The sequence below is a fragment of the Mercurialis annua genome, linkage group LG3 (assembly GCF_937616625.2).
Source record: "Mercurialis annua linkage group LG3, ddMerAnnu1.2, whole genome shotgun sequence".
Lineage (NCBI taxonomy): Eukaryota > Viridiplantae > Streptophyta > Magnoliopsida > Malpighiales > Euphorbiaceae > Mercurialis > Mercurialis annua.
In genome coordinates, this window is record NC_065572.1 from 57,373,510 (window position 1) to 57,391,636 (window position 18,127).

Here is an 18,127-nt window from a genome sequence, read left to right on the forward strand (position 1 = left end):
ATTGTTTCTTTTAATGAATATATTTGACTCTGTGTATTTATTATTTTGCTATTTAAATGATTTTTATGTAGGATTGGGATTATTTCATACAACCTTCGGACCATTTTCCTATTAAGGTTACCCATCTGATCAAATCAAGATGTATAGCGAGTTTTCGTTATTCAAGACCTACGTTGAGACTTGAGATAGCAGTTTTTTGAAGTTTTAAGTGTATTGTCTGATTTGAAGAGTGCTGTGTGTTTGAATGATCATCACGATCATGTGACGGTAAACCTCTGAATCACAACTACTCTACTAGTTATTTTTGATAAGTGTTAATTAAATTTTAGTTAAATTTTTGTTAGTGTTAGTTACTGTCTGGTTAACTGTTAGTAACTATTTGGTAAACTATTATTCAAATTTTTATTGGCTATCAATTGGTTACTATCTGGTTAACCATAGGCACACTATTATTTTGTTATTTGTTTTTAATTCATGTTATATTTTTTTAGGAGGATGTTGCTGGAGATGTTTCATCTTCAGAAGCTATCCAAAGTATGCTATCCAAGAAATCTGATGACGGAGACCATGATGCTGTGGAGACACCTAAAGATTTTTTGAATCTAGTACAGCAAAGGAGGATCATGTTCAAAATGATGGACAAGATGGTGATAAGAAACCTAAAGATGACTCTAATTGTATTGGGAACGTCTGGGTTACCTCTTGTATCGGTATGGACGGATGAAGCTTGAAAGGAACATTCAAAGCGACGAGGTGGTTGAACCGAAATCGAAACTGAAGTTTGGAAGACCAAAGAAAATTCCTCAACATATCATAGAATAGTTTGTTTACTTTGAATTTTATGATATCAGTTTGGAATACTTTTTCTTGTTATTTTAGTACTTTATTAGCAGTAGTACATTTTGGTAATAGTTGGTATGTTTTTACATTTTGGGTACCTGCTGGCATACAATTGGCTACCAGTTGATATACATTTGGATACTATTTGGCATACTAAGGTTTTTTTTAATACTGGATATGTTATTAAATTACATTATATTGTTTATATGGTTAGGTATATAGTTGGTCTTATAATGGTGGACCAGCAACATCAATTTAAATCAATATATACTTGCGCATTTTTTGTTAATTATCTTCTATATAATACACACATCAATTATTATTAAATTTGTCTTATAATATTTGGTCAGCTTTTAGTTAACTTTTAAAACCTAATAAACTGGTTTAATTCAGTTTATAGTTGGTTATTGTTTGGTTGACCATTGGGTAACTAATTAATAGATTATAAATTTATCAGCTTTTTACTCATAATTTACTAATATCTAATGGTATACTAAAAGTAAAATTGATAATTTTTGTTATACAATTTGTTTAAAATGCATAATTCAAGTTTACGAGCAATTTATGAACGATTTATTAGCAATATATTCCAAATAAAATTTATTACAAGTTAACCAACAGTTTACCCAAAATTAACCATTGGTTAACCAACACCCTGAACAAATACAAACACTCATAAGCATTTCTTCAAACACCAAGAGTGCACCATCAAAATCAGACCACCATCGACAACCACCGTTATCCACAACCATCAAATTAGATAATCTCTTCAAATCACAAAGAAATTAAATGAGAAAAAAAGAGGATCATTAAAGCAAAATAGCCGCCGCCTCCACTGGTGGTGCCACTGTTGATGGTGGGAAGAACGACGACGAAATGAAAAAGATAACATCGCTTAAAAGAATGATGACCTTCATCACGGAACCCAAATCGACCACCGCGGCCTCCACCATAGCGACCTCCACGTCCGCCGCTGAATTTTCAACCTTTTTCTCTTCAATTGATTGGATTCTCTGAAATTTCTTGCTTTTGTATTAACGGAAATTTCTTGCTTTTGCTCTCTATTATTTGACGCAATTCTCTGTAATCTTTCACTTTTGAAAAACTGAATATCAACAGATTTTATGGAATTAAAGATTTTTCTAATTAAGAAAAATTTGTGTGAATCAAAAGTTGAGAGTAATTTTAGGAGAATCTTTAATAAGAGTTGATTGTTACCTTAATCAATTGTTAATCGTATTTCTCTAATTTAAGAAAGTTAATTTTGCAAGAAAAAATAAGAAAAGGTTAATTGTCTAAATGGAAAATGTTGGACGTAATTATGGGATTATTTATACTTAAGTTGTGCAATTGTCAATTTTTCTCTTTTTATTTTCAGCTTGGTTAAATATAATCTGATCATTTAGCCCATTTCTGATTTCCTGTCAGCCTGAATTCTACCTCTCTATAGTCCTGATTTCACTATAAATTTCGCTTCATCTATACTATATATAAACACGCGGATCGGGGAAAGGGGGAGCACATTTACGTTAATGTCCTTCACTTTATAATATTTAATTATTAATTAAATACTATTAAAATAATATTAAAACTAGAGTACTAACTAAAATAAACTACTATATTAAGATAACTATTAAAATTAGAGTACTAACTAAAATAAACTACTATGATAATATAATTTTTTAGAATACTAACTAAAATAGATTAATTAAAATATTCAATAATTACTATTTTAATTATTTTTTGATCATATAGAATCTTAAATAAGATAAACTACTTCCAATAAATAATTATTTTAATTATTATTTAATATTTTCTATTTAGACTCTCTATAATTATAAAATTTGAGAATCAATGAAATAAATAATCATCTAAAATATTAAATAAGATAAACTATTTCTAATTAACTACTAATTTAAATATTATTTGATAATCTAACGAGTCGCATTATGAACCACGTGTGAAACACGTAAAGCGACACTAGTTATTTTAAAAGTTTCCAAACAATTACACCCCGAGATAATGTCTATTTGGGGCTCTAAGTGGTACCGCCTTCATCCAAACAATGTCTAAATATATTTTTAGTAAGAAGTATACAATTCCTATCACTCCATTAAGAAAATTTGAATTTATTAACTTTTGCATTTATCTTATACAATAACTCTGTGAAAGTAACTAATGTCTAATTATCAAAAAAAAAATATATCTATTTGGTAGTGCATTTTATATTAGTAATATTAAAAGAGAGAGTTTAATAGTTTGACGAGCTTGCATGGACATCAAACACTTTGACCGTTTAACACAATACCTACTAGGCATGTCTTTATTTACCCGACCCATGATTGTAAAAAAGAAATGAGACAGAAAACTTATGTAGGAGTGGGAGGCAATATGATGAGTGAAGATGGATTTTATTTTCATTCAATATAACATAAAAATATTTTGTAGACTCGTTATGGACTACAAATTATGCAAGGATTTTCGGGTTTCTGTCAAGAAATAATTTTTAAAAAAGAAATTAATGAGATTTTGATAAAATTAGAAGCCTTTCTACATGTATATGACAGCATAAAACTATCATTTTATTTTATTAAAATCCTCCAGAGGGTGTCTATTAAATTTTTGAATCATCATTTTCTTTTGCCAAAAAATAAAATTTGCAGCATTGAATATATCCGATAGAATTAAGAAATTGCAGCACAAAACTTTATTCTACAATCTTCAAAAAAATCATGATATACTATGCTGGTGAAACTTGTATTCCTGTCTTTTTGTAAAAAATAAAATTTTCAACATGGAGCATTTCTAATAGAAACAAGAGGCTTTTGCCATGTATGTCAATGCATACCAAAATAAATCTTCATAAGAGAACCAGCATAGTTGTTGCAACAAAAAACTATTATTTCTCTATTTTGCAATTGCAAGTAGTTCTTAGGTTTTTCAAATGAAAATTTAGATTTCCATTTTATTTTGCAAAACAAGAAAAATACCTTCACCGTCTTCCATAAAATAACCAATATTTTTATTTTTCTAAGGAAAATTTTAAAAACCTAAACCTGTGCCATGAAGACGCTCACAGCTTTGGCTGCATTTTAATTTGAGCAAGTCTGCAGTTGGAAAGATTTTTTTTTTCCAAAGACAAGTCCCTACAAATGCATGAATTTTCTTTGTATATCACACGTTTATGAAGCCTCTCAAATCTAGTAAAGATGTGGATCCAGCATAAACTGATAGCTCCCACAAAACCACAAGTTAAAATTTGTTTATTTGAAATTGAACAAACAAGTAAAACTAACAGCATGCCTATAGTAGTAATGGTTATGAACCTGAAACATTAAAACTTCTAAGATTTAAATAGAAATCCAGCTGACAAACCGGTCATGATCCCACGAAAATGCAATAAGATAAACCGACTACTTTAGATCAAAAAATGAAATTGGTAAATTTTCAAACTAAATGCATGTCTGCGACAGTACTATAAAGTACAAACTGCAAATACATGATACTCAGTCAAGGTTGTGGACACTGAGCCTCCACCCTTAGATCGAAATAATACAATGCCAAGTATTATTCTTATTTCAATCCAAGAGTAAAAAGCTGCCGCATATCTCTGCCATAATGGAATGGCTTCAAAATCCAATAAAATATGCATGGGTGCTCAATGGCCAAACTATAGATATACCTCATTTCTTTCCGCCCCCTGATACATTGAACTTGAAAAATATAATGTCCCCATCTTGGACAACATATGTCTTCCCTTCTTGTCTATATTTCCCAGCAGCCTGCACCACAAGGTGAAACAAATGAGCGTCATGGAACGAGAACTACCTACAGAACATTGTGTGCTTAGATCCATAAAATCTGTTAAATTGCAACAAATCAAAACTCTAAAGATATCAAACCCTAACAAAAAAATTCCATAGACAATACATAATTTTTTTATTAAGATATCCCCGTATTCATGAGAAAAGAAGCACTGAAAGGTGGAAACGTTCATCTACACTTGATCCGCTTAGCCTCAGGTCCTAAACACCATCACTAAGCGCAAAAGGAAAAAGAAGCTGGAAATGGACTGATAATGACAATTGCTTAAAGCACAAAATACCTTAACAGCTCCTTCACTCTCGTGCTCCTTCAAATCCTCAAATTTCATTACCTAAACATTAAAAGAAAGTCCAAACATTAGCATTTTTCAATGCTAAACTTTGCAACAGTCATCTAATAATGGAACAAATTTCATTGAGGCCATTATAAAATTAGGACACAATAATGGTGATATGATAACTATAATAGCAACAATTTTGCTAGCATATGAAGTTTGAGCCAGGATTTGTAAACTGCCTATCATTTTGGAAGAAGGGTCCAAAATCCAAATAAGCTCTCATCAGCAGATTAGACATAACTTTTGGAAGAAATTAAGAACAGACAAAAAACATCAAATATCTATCACTTCAAAAAATGAGCAATTTCTTCCGGCCTATATTTTTAACAAAACCAGTAATATTCTAATTTGGTAACAACTGAACAATAGTTTTAGATGTAGGTTATGGTAACTTCTAACTTTTCGATATAGTATCATTTTCCAACAACCCAAAAAAGCAGTCTTTTATGTAAAGACTATAGATATATATCAAACTTCAAATAATATTGAGAATGAATGAAAATAGTAGAATTTTCTTTTTGAAATAAAAAGAAATGTGAATTAGAATCAACCTCAGCACATATAAACCCTTTCTCAAAATCAGTATGGATTGCTCCTGCAGCCTGAGGAGCCTTTGTTTGTCGTCTGATTTGCCAGCATTTTACCTGAAAAAACAAAGTATTTCGACATGCGCATATAAATAATTAAAATGGAGTAGAAAAGACCATCTTAATGGTAAAAAATGACCATCATATGTAGATATTTTTGAAGGAGAAACATGGTCTCCAGGGCCTACTTTTAGATATCGAGGTAAAACCATCATAGAACAACCAAAACAAAGAGCTAGACCCTTAAATTACATTTAACATACTGATCAAGTTCCAGGAATCCTTTCTGCAATGCTTGAAACTAACAGCAAAAAATCTCTAAAATGATAACACAGTTGTATAGTAGAAGTAGGTAATACCTCATCAGGGCCGGCAGTGAAGAAGTAAATTAGATTAATTGCAGAAAATCCAGTCTTTATGATCTTCGGAAGGGCACTGTAGCAAAGTTGGATGAGCGCAAGGTTCACTTAGTCAAATGCAAATTGTTGTGACATATTACACCATACTTTCGATAAACTTTTTTGATTCTTTTAAAACCGATAAGGAAAGGAAATAATTGCAAGTTAAATTAGCACAGTTCTATGAAAATTTATGGCAGTTGTTTCTCACGAGAAAAAATTGAAAGCCATAAAACAACACAAAAATATATTATAGAAATAATATGATGTGCATTATCCTCAGATTTATGCCAATGATACATAAAAACGTGCGGATTATTTATTTCAAATAAGCCCTGGAAAGGGAAAAAAAGCAACGGGTGAGTAGTAGCCCCAATATGTGGAAAATACATATTATTGCTTCAATTGGAGGAGTTTTAGCACTCCCGTTAATATTTTAAAGAAATCAAACATGGAGTGGCCACTTAAAGCACAGGACAAGATTTTTTCAGTATATATCTGCTAAAACTATTTTCCTTCTAACCTCACATAAGGCCCTTCCTAACAAAAACTCATAACGAAGCATATGATAAAACATATTGTGTAACCATAATGACACTATGAATTCAACTTTCTCTACAATTCAGACATGCATAATCAAGGCAGAACTGACGGAAGCCTCAGGGGGCTATGGCCTATGTGTTTCTGAGCTTCTGTGTAAGAAACATAAGCATATGAATAGGTAACCTAAGCTTTTTAGCACAATCTGTTAACATCTCCACAATTCTTTTTTTATCCCTACAGATTTGTTTGTAGCAACAAAACAGTTAAATCCCAAGCACGACTCATTTTCAAAGTAGAATACGAATCTTCAAGATAATCAAATATTATAGAATATAAGCCACTTGCTACCCATAACTGACCTTTGTACCTTGTTCTCCTCACAATACTTAGCTGCTTCATCAGGAGATAGATCAGCAAGGGTTCTCTCTAACACACAGCTGAAAGGAAGAATGATTTCACCCCCATGTTCCTGCACCCTGGAAACAAAAAGTAAGATTAATTCTTTTGTATAAATGCTCATCTTGAAGAAAGACAATCTTTATATCATTATATGTATAAAAAATATCAGCTTTAGAATGATAAAGTGATGCAGAAGCATCCCAGATTCCCAGGCATTGCAATTCCAAAAAAGATTATAAATTGAAATTTCTATCAGTTTTTCCTCGAGTACTGTGGATTTCTGGTTTTCTTTCTAACTTAGGACTTCTATCTTTATTTTAGTCTTTTATTAGTAATAGTTTTCCTTCAAGAATTAGGATTTGCGACTACTATAAGTAGGGAGTGGTAGATATATATATTAGACACCATATTTGTATAATTATTTCAATTAATTAATTAAAACTAAATTCTTCTCCCAATCTCCAACCATATCCATTCTAATCTAAGTTTCCAGCTGCATCAATGAGCATAGTCACAATATATCAATAGATAAAGTTCATCGCAGCATGAAGATTAATGCATGTGTGTGTAAAACATGGCATGAAAACGGTGAAATTGCAGGAGGATGAGTGGGCATGCACCAAAAGAGATGGAGATGGGAATGACAGCAAAACCATTTCTTATATACAAAAAATAGTAATTATTAGGAAATAATAAACATACCAAGCATGAATCTTCGGCAAAAACTTGTTCTTTTTCCTTTGATAATCCTTTTCATTCATGTTAACCTGTGGAGGATATAAAGCATGATCTAGCCCAATTAGCCACGAGCAAGAATCTTTGAGAAACATTACTATTTTTATTAATTAAGAAACTAATTTGCTTTTATAGATGCTAGTTGATGGAAATGTTTTTGAGGTATTAAGGTTTCTCATTTTGATCTAAATGACCCTCAAAGTTATAAATTTTAGCAATTTATGTTTTGACATGCTGAAATCGTAAGCAGCACATGAGATTGGAAATACTGCACAGCTGAGATAAAGTACAGTGATGTGTCTCAGGTGCATGGCCTGTCCAAGAGTCTGCAACTAGGCAGCCTGAGTGGAGATGTTGTCTGTTTTTACTTGCGTTAGCTTCTTGGTGCTCTTCTTTATGAAAGGAGCCAAGGAGATGGAATCCTCTGTTGTGCATGCAGAGAGATAGAAGGAAATAGTTTTAGCAGCCACTGGATGTGTTCTATAAATGATTTCGAGCTTGCACTTGGATCTTTGAGTAGCCAGTCGCTGCGTGTTTTATTAAATGATTTCCAACTAGACTAAAACAAATAAAAAAATATAAAACTTAGCCATTTTTCAATAAATTGAATTGGTATCACAGTTTTACCCGTGTATCCCTCCCTATGCCTCAAGCTCCTCTATGGCACAATGAAAAAAAATAAGTCTTTTCTGTAACCTTCCTTCGCCCATTTTTTCAATAAAACCCACCATTCTCCTCCTAATTCCTATAAAGCTTTTGTTTTGCCTCTTCTTTGCCAATGGTTGTTTAAACAAATCTTAGTTTTTTCTCAAAAAACTTTATCATCTTCCTTATCTGCATACGAGTTCCATTTCCTTTTACATAAATTACTATGTGCTCCTCTTTAAGTGATCATGTATGATTCCAGTGATTTTCCTATTTTTTTGTTTGCATGACTTTCTTCCTAAAATCTAAGTTCATAGTCTGATACTTGATAAATTTTACCAGCACTCCGATTTTTAACACATGCAGATGGAAATACAACTACTTGCAAAATCCTAAGGACCCAAGTATTTAAGAATTAAGACTATTATAGATTTAATAGCTTTATTATTACGGTTTAGATTTTGGAAATTAAGAGTTTTAGATTTGTGTTTCATGTCTTTTTATTAATTATATATATAAATATATATATTTAATATTCTTTAGATATAGGCGCCTTGCTTCGCTCAGGAGAGCGCTTTTCGCCTCGGGCGATAAATGGCTATCTCGCCTTCACTGCGTCTAACGCCTTTAACTACACTGGGATAGACTTTAAATTAATATCTAAATCTTCAATTCTAGAAAGGTGAGTAATCTACTGGTATTGATACTCTAAATTGACCCATGTAATATTATAGATGACTAAATTCATAATTATATAGTTGTATTAGAAGTGTTTAAATCCGTTTAGTGTATACTTTCCTTATTGCAATAGAATTCTACACTAATCAAATAATATTTAAATTTTATATTTAATTAATAAATTACTATAAAACCTTTTTTATATAATCAATTCGTAAGGGTTATTTAGTAAAAGTGCTAGCCCCCCCCCCAAGTCCCCAACTACGTGCTTTTATGCAATAGAAATTCTACACTAATGAAATAATATTTAAATTTTATATTTAACAATAGTTTATTAATAAATTGCTATAAACCTTTTTTATATAATCAATTAGTAATAATTAGTTAGGGCTATTTAGTAAAAGTGCTTGCGCCCCCCCCCCCCCCCCCCAACAACAAAAAAAATAAAAAAATTAGTGCTTTCATATATAGTATAGAAGTATAGATAGATATAGGTATAAAGCTTTAGAGCCAACAATTGAAAGAAAGTAGAATGGTTGTTGAATGCCCCATAACATTTGGCATTCAGTAGCATGTATCATGAAAACACAGACATGAGAACAATGGAAAATCTTGTTCATACACATAAAAGATAGACCTAATTGCTACCTGGATATAACAGCATCACATATAATTCATGGCCAGCTTCAATATCATTGAAACCTTCATAACCAAGTTCAGTTAGAGATTATTACGCCATGCTTATACTAAAACAGATGGTTAAATGACACAGAACACAGCTTAACTTTGATTTGCTCCAAAAGCCTAGGTAGTCAAGTGGTTTTGAGTTGTTATATATGCTGCTACAATTTTATTAAGTTCTAACAGCAACCGATTACGAATGAAAACCCAATTCTTAATTCAATTACCACCTTAAGAGATTACTGTGTCAATTAATACACGCATGTCTATTGACATCGACCATGATGTATTAGCTTACTGTCACAAATGAAAATAACAGGAAACTTATTTTGTGCACCCTCCCTCACATCATTAGAAGATTGCATGGCAAGCCATTCGCAGTTAATTTTTTGCATCTTTGGAACTAAGAAAGGAATAAAGCACCAATGATTAAACTAATTACGCGTGAAAACCCAATATGGATTGGTGAAAGCATAACTAATGTATGATATAGATAGCATGAAGTTCTCCATACTGTAATTAAAAATAAAGGATTACGGAAAGGAAGTTTACCAGGTAAACAACAGGCTTCGCAGTAAGCAATTGAAAGGTATTCAGTATCTCGATATCAGCAGTTTTCCAGTCTCCTAGGCGGACATCTTTTTCCTCCTGAAGCCATGCCTTAACCTGCAGATACCACAAAACCACCACTGCTCAACAACCACAAAATAATAATTACATTATGACTATTAATGCATTTGTCAACATAAGCAATAAACAATCTAAATATAGCAGTATAGGCGAGTCCTACAATAACAAAAGTTCACATTGAAAAGAAGGAAAAGAGAGAGAGAGAAATATACTTTTCTAAGGGTTGATAGGATAATAGAGCATACTCGAATGCATCAAGAAAAAAATACCATCCATTACTAAATTTCGGGATAAACTTAGACCAAGCATATCAAGCAAGCTTGATCACTTTTGAATTTAAAGCATCCAAGGAAAAGTATAAAAGCATCATTTGCAGGAAAGACACTCAAGGGCATGTACAAGGAAAGTGAGGGGGGGAAACATGATCTTTATCATTGAAAAAGGGTGTCAAGAGGAAGCCTCGTGTTCTATCAACTATTACTAAAGCAATTTTATAAAGTCTTAGCTCTTATTCCAAAAGCATAAGTAATAAGAGTATCAACGATCATAGCACCTATTCAGAATTTTAGGTCCAAATATCAAACATCAAATAACATATAGGGCATAGTTTTAGAACTTTTTAAAATAAAAAACACTTAGCATACATGTGCTTTGTCATAAACTCCTCTGTGCAAGGATAATAGGGTATAAAATGACATTCTCTTCGGTTTCTTGAAACATTTTTATGTGATATGCTCCAACCCAATTTAAGACTAGGACTTAGTTGAGTTGAGTGGAGTGGAGCATGTGCTTTGTCATAAACTCCTCTGTGCAAGGATAATAGGCTATTAAATGATACTCTTCAATTTCATCAAACATTTTTTTGTGATATGCTCCACTCCTGCTTGAGCTAAGCCTTAGTGAGTTGAGTAGGGTTCAATTTGATACTTCTACAATATATAATAATCCAGGTCATATCAAATACGGCCAGCATAGGCTTTTTAAGGTAAGAATTTCTATCTATATAAGATACAGCTCTGGAAAGGGTTAAAAAAGAAAAGTCTAATGAAAGAGGCTGCTAAATTGTTTTTTCCTGTGAAGTAAAACTATATGGAGTTCTGTTAGGAACCCAAGGTTGAGTATGTTAATTTCCATTGATCCTCAAACGCAGAATACGATAGTTCTTTGTAAATGATCTAAACAACATTCTTGGCATCACAGTTTCTCAACATTATGATTGAAATGAAGAGTATAATAATCAACCATTTAAGATAATATCCCAAGAGAGAAATATAGTGAAGACTGAGAAGAATAGGAAGAGGCTGTATGATAAAATTTAAATATTGAGATTTGCGAGATTAGCACCAAATATAACATAACAACCCATGATGTTCTTTTGCAGCCATAGAACACAAAAATAATTTGGTATTGATTCAAGCAGCTATTGCAACAAGGATACAAAATCTAACACGTTTACCAACATGGGAGTTCAAACAGAATCATGAGAATTCAGTACAAACCTTTTGGCACAACTCAAACTCTATTTTCAACTGCTTGTCATTGCTCCTCTTCATGCTCTTCTCAAGATCATCTATTCTTCTCGCCATGAATTCAAGATCCTACAGTTGATAAAAATTGCAGGGAAATATATAAGAAACTCGCTCTGCTTAAGTTTCAGTTGATAAATAAAAGAAAAAGTGTGATAGGTAATTATTACGTACAACTAAACAAGCCTATTGCTCAGAAAAGGTTCAACGCATATCAGCTAATCCCTCATTATAAGTAAAAAAGTTTCTGTGTATAAATAATTTAAGTTTCTAAAAATAATTGTACAGTAAAGTCAGACAATTCAATGGTTACAAAGATAATTTTCGGCCCTAAACTACAACCAGTATTCAGTAACCCAGATTGCTTTTACACACATAATTCTATGGAAGAATTTTCAGTTGACCAGCCAATTAGGCTTTGCTTGGTTTAGACGAAGAAATGAGTGAAACATTCAAACTCTGTAAACACATTTCATTCACATAATAATATCCCCTTATTAAATTTGATAAATGTCCATAAATTACTATTTCCTTTTACCCAATCAAGGGCTAGGCAACTCATTGCCCCCCAAATACCATGCTAGAAAAAATCAAATTATGTTCCCACGATAATAAGAGTGCGCTTAAAGTGCAAAACAGCTTTTAAAACAAGTATCTTTAGCATTTTAAGCAAGAAAAGTAAACAACAACACATTTCAGCACAAGAAATGAGGCATGCTTAATTCCTACCCAAAAGCATTCAAAATATAGATACTAGATACAAAACTCACGTAAAGCATACAGTATTACCAGAAACAGATCATAAGTACAGTAAACATTATCCAAAATTCCAAACACAGTTAAATTTGCAAAAACACCTTTAGCCGTAATTCTGTACCGATAACCTCCAAATCCCTCACAGGGTCCACAGTGTCATCAACATGAATAATATCTGGATCTTCAAATGCACCTACAGATACAAAGAGAAAAAGATACATTCACAGGAATAAAATGCTATATAGAACAACACGAATCAAATGCAAAGTGTCAAACAAAAGGTTTAAACAAACTACTAATGTGACCACATCCAAAAGAAATAAATCTTCCTGTAAATGCCAGATAATTTTTGGCTCTTCTATAAGGAAGGAAATAGAAATTTTAAAGAAGTAGCATATATGCTCAAAAACATATCCTTCCACTGAAACCTAAATGAATTTTTTTAAAACTCTTGATACGATTGAGGTTACCTGGTTGCACCTAACAATTAGCGTAAAGAAACAGCAGTCAACATTGTTGAAAAGTATAAAAAAATTAAAAAAGAAAAAATGTGATCCATTTGATATCTTCCTGAACAATTTAGCCATCCATTTCTTAGAGCGCAAAACCACTTGGATTATCAGAGAAACAAAATTACTAGCATATTAACATTCCATATCCTAATTTATATAGTTCCATAGAGTATACCGTACATAATAAAACAGTATCATGCTGAAACAGACTAGCAAAAACACGCATAATGCATATTTCAAAAAAAAAATAGCATCAATCAATGCATCTGCTTGCATTGCTCCTATTAAGATTGTAGTTCCCAATCATAAAGTCCTTATTTCATATACAGGTCAAACAGCCATCTACTTCTGATGATAAGAAAGTTAAAAAACAGCAAATTTAAGGCATGAAACTCATCCAATCTTAAAGCATCTTACGCAACACATGAAAAATGCCATCAACTGCGCGGATATGAGACAAGAAATTGTTGCCCAGCCCTTGTCCTTCATGGGCACCTCTAACCAGTCCAGCTATATCATGGATTTCCAAGAATGCTGAAACCTGAGCTAAAATGAAAATAATTACATAAAATGCAATGATATAGTACAAATAATGATAAAGAATAACAAGATAAATCATCACATAACATTAAGGCCAAATTATTTTTTAAATCCAAACTTTTGCGGCTTTTATCAATTACGAGCAAACTTTTTAAATTTTACAATTATGTCCCATATGTTTGTTGCAATTAAGTGCATTTTTGAATTGAGTCTTAATTTTTCTTCCGTGGCATGGCATGTGTAGTCCAGCTTGGAAAAAATTGACACTATCTCTCTCATTACCCAATCTCTCATCTCTTTTAATTAAACTCTCTTCTCCATCTCATTCTTTAACACCTACTGCCACCACTCATTGTTAATTCAGTGACCTAAATGTATAACATCAAAGAAGTGGAAGCAAATGCACACACCTAAAGAAATAACATGGAAAGAGAGAGGGATTGGTGTGCAACATAAGCTGGCATACATAAACAATTATCAAAAAAGACACTTATAATTGATTTAAAGGGTTTTATTGCAAGGACTTAAATGCATAATAGCCAAAAAACAGAAAAGTTGATTACATAAAAGGCCGATATATACCTCGCTTTTGGGCTTGAAGAGCTGGCAAAGCCAATCAAATCTTTCATCGGGGATATTAACTCGTGCCTCATTAGGCTCAATAGTACAAAAGGGAAAATTCTCAGCAGGAATTGACAGCTTTGTTAATGTGTTGAAAAGAGTAGATTTCCCAACATTTGGCAACCCAACCTGATAAACAGACAAACATAATAACACTGAGAAATAAGCAACAACACTAGATTATACATTATTTTTAACTTCTTTTCATTGTTTTTTTTTTGTTTCTAAAAGCAATTAAACTGAGATTAAATCAATAATACTCGATTAAAAACGAAAAATTAAGCAATTACAGGTTGTTTGTTCTCTTAAGTTTACTAGATTTTGCCTAATGTTTTAGTGTTTTTAGGGTTCTAATAAACAAAATGAGCTCCGATTAATGATAGAGAATCATAAAAATACTAAAAAAATTAGAACTAAGAATTTCTAGTAAAGCTTCACTCACTGAATCAATCAATTAATCTATGAATAAACAAAAACACTAAAAACAGGGAGAAAAGTAATAAATAAAAATTACAATGCCAATCTTGAGGTGGGAAGAGAATCGACCAAGAATTGGTCGCTCCGCTGGTGCTGCGTCTTTCGATTTTGATGCTTTTGGCGGCATGATTATTCTTTCAGCTCAATGTGCCGATGATGCTCAGGTTTTAGGGTTTGGGAAGATGGAGGGCGCGTAACTGAGTGAGCGGAACACTTTATTCTGCTCTTTTCAACGGGTGGGTTGGGTTTGGGTTGGGTTGGGTGCGGTGCAATCCAAAGCTACTTTTCTTTATGAAGAGAAATGTACATTTTGGTCCCTTAACTATTGATGAAAGTGGAATTACCTTCAAAACTTTCTAAACTTGTGTTTAATAACTTTAATTCAAAATGAGTTAAATTTATTACTTCATAATAAATCTTTCATTTAAATTTCATGAATATTTCCATAGCAAAACAGCAAAATACCATCAGCAAGCATCCAATGCTTAATTTTGAAGGAGCTACAACCCAGGTGAAAGTTGAAATCAATAGTAACCATATCAGAACTTCTCGACAAATATTTCATATATTGGCAAAATACGATAGGGGGTATATGCTCTTCTTGTTTAAGACCCTTAACAGAATAAAACATATCACATTTACTACGATTTAGTGGCAATATGCCCACTCAATTTGTAATCAATGAGCAATTAACACATTTTATGGGCAAATCAGTACACGAACTTGGTGATTATGGACAATTTGCCCCATTTTGACAATTTGCCCCTTTAATTTGTAAGTTAATTGTATCCTAAATTGGCAATTAGCCCCCTTAACTTGTAAATTAATTTGCCAAAATGGGTTAATTGCCCATAATCACCAAGTTCGTGTATTGATTTGCCAATAAAGTTAATTTATGTGTTAATTGCTCATTGCTTACAAGTTGAAGGGGCAAATTGCTACTTAAGTCCATTTACTACCATTTTATGAGACATAAAAGTTAGGGAATTTAATACAATTCATGATAAGACCATTGGATTTATCATAAAATTTGACATATATAAGAATGCTTTCAATAAAATCTCAAGAGAATAAATTATAAGATTTTTGGATCTATCTTCAGTAAGCATCTAGGTTTATCTTTGTTATCATGATAGTTTTTAACTAACTCGTGAGCAAATATTATATCATAGGCTGTGGATAATTTGGGGACAACGTGAGACTGGGTATGAGCAATAATTTTGTGAAGGAAAGGACTCACCCTATTGGTAGTAACTTTAAAAACTATTTTTACTATGAGGATTTAAAGAAGGGAAGTTGTCTTTTAGATATTCTATTGATTTCTTCTAAAGTTTCTAGAGATGATTCCAAAGATATAATTCAAAAAGATACTAATATAATCCTCTCATGAATTAGTAAATTTATGTCTTATACAGGTGGGACTCCACTCATTTATTATGTTTTGATGAGTATGCGCATATTCTGGGCTTTTATTATGTTTTACCTAAAAGTATGATCAAAAAAATCTAAAGAGTTTGTTCGAGATTCACATGGTCTAATTTTACAAATGGTAAAAACAAGGCTATGGTAGCTTGCAAATAAATTTTTAAGTTATAAAAGGAAGGGAGGTCTTACTGTCAAGGACATTGGTATTTAGAACAAGGCAGCAAATTGCAAGCGCGTTTGGTAGATATTCTGTAATCCTAATGCTCTTTGGGTTCATCGGATTAAATCAAACAAGATCAAAAGGAAAGGCTTACGAGGGATTAAAACTAACAATTATACTAGTTGGATTTTGAAAGGTCTTCCAAATTTAAAAAAAGATGTCAAGAATATTATTGATTTCAGGTTTAAGAATGGTGCTACTACTGATTTCATGAATAATTGTGGATCCATAGCTGCAACCTGCTATTGATTTCAGGTTTAAGAATGGTGCTACTACTGATTTAAGAAATAATTGTTGGATCCATAGCTGCAACCTGCTATGATAGAGGAAATTTCCTATAGTATAAATGATAGATGCTGACATCCTAGGAATACTTCAATGGCAAACTTATGGAGGGCAAACTCTTGGTTCCTTCCCGATCCCATTAATTATGCTACTGAAGATGTTGGTGCTATATATAAAAAATTCATATCAATAATGGTATGGAGGATTCTATCAACTGAGAGGTTATAAAGGACTGTGAAATTCCAATAGCAACCTAAGAGGGGATAAATTAGAGTTTAAATTAAAAATTGAAAATTTATCTAAAAAAGAAAAAATGTTAACTGTTTAAAAATATGTATAAGATAGATTTTTGTGGTTCTGAGAGGGGGGTAAATTAGGGTTTAATTAAAAATTAAAAATTTATTTAAGAAAGAAAAGAAGTTAAGTGTTTGAGAAGATTTGTGATAGATCTGAAAATGAGGAGAATGAGATCCATCTTCCGTTAGTCCAAAGAGATCGTGATGAAATACAAAAGATAAATGTAAACTTAGGAAAACTTGGGCTTCGGGCTCCGAAATCACTCTGATGCTTAAGTTAATATGGGTAGTTTGGTATTAAAAAGTGTAATAAATGAATCATACCGAAAAAAACTAGAAATTGCATGGTTACCTTTTTTATATGCCTCTTTGTATTGTTCTCGTTTCCTTAGCGATGTAAAATTTTATGGTGTTCCATCATTAAACACTCTCAAAGGATCTGTATCGACTAAATATTTATATCTAGACTTTAACTCGATTTAGTCTGGCGATGTAAAGTTTGAAGGTGAAGGTGGAAAAGGAGATGGTGGTGTTGATGAGGTGGGAAGAAGAAAACGAAGATGAGGTGGAGAAGAGAGAATAGGGGGTGGGTGAGGGTAGAATTAGGTTTTTTTTTTATAAAATTAATAATTTGTAGTCTTGATTAAATTTTTAATATTTTTTAATTTGTAGTTTTAATTAAATTATTATCGCTTTAGTAAAATTAATGTAGAATTATTAATATTTTTATAGTTTTTTAAATTTTGCCACACCGGTGTTGAGATGGACTCTTTTTATAAATTTGTTGGAACAAGTCCTTTTAATCTCTCTAATTTTGATTTTAACAATCAATTTAAAGGTTCTAATATTGTTTATTAGTATTTAGGAACCTATTAAAATCATTGTGGAGTAATTCAGAGGTTTCTAGCGCGAATCAATATTTTTAATTATTTGAGATTTAGAAGCAAAATCGCGCCCATGACATCCTAGAGTCACAGGCGCGACATATTGAAGCATGGATGCGGCACAGCAGGGTCACGGGCGTGACATCCTGACAACTTCTCATGCCTTCCAAAGGCCAAATGTTGCAGGCGCGCCACCAAGAAGTCTCGGGCGTGACTCTTGTATCTATTGGAGTCCAACGGCTACTTTTTGACTTTCCAATCATTGGTTGACACTTGGCAAAGCCTCA

General features: G+C 32.3%; 1 protein-coding gene across 1 annotated transcript; it reads right to left on the reverse strand.

The window, feature by feature from the left end:
• Positions 1 to 4,235: 4,235 nt before the first annotated feature.
• On the reverse strand, positions 4,236 to 14,991 carry LOC126673647 (obg-like ATPase 1). Its single transcript, XM_050367872.2, has 12 exons — positions 14,768 to 14,991; positions 14,215 to 14,382; positions 13,510 to 13,633; positions 12,682 to 12,773; positions 11,798 to 11,896; positions 10,221 to 10,334; positions 7,632 to 7,696; positions 6,890 to 7,006; positions 5,949 to 6,024; positions 5,554 to 5,646; positions 4,946 to 4,996; positions 4,236 to 4,622 (listed from the first exon to the last, which is right to left on the reverse strand). Exons 1-12 carry the CDS (start codon positions 14,855 to 14,857, stop codon positions 4,524 to 4,526), a joined length of 1,188 nt encoding a protein of 395 aa, XP_050223829.1. The 5' UTR covers positions 14,858 to 14,991; the 3' UTR covers positions 4,236 to 4,523.
• Between the last annotated feature and the right edge of the window lie 3,136 nt (positions 14,992 to 18,127).

Bases quoted from the DNA above. Each gene is read 5' to 3' on its own strand.
- LOC126673647 (XM_050367872.2), bottom strand. From the start codon at position 14,857: ATGCCGCCAAAAGCATCAAAATCGAAAGACGCAGCACCAGCGGAGCGA. The intron at 4,997-5,553 runs GTTGATTCTAAT...TTTAATGTTTAG, and splicing joins AAGGGTTTATATGTGCTGAG to GTAATGAAATTTGAGGATTT. The intron at 4,623-4,945 runs GTATTTTGTGCT...CTTGTGGTGCAG, and splicing joins AGAGTGAAGGAGCTGTTAAG to GCTGCTGGGAAATATAGACA.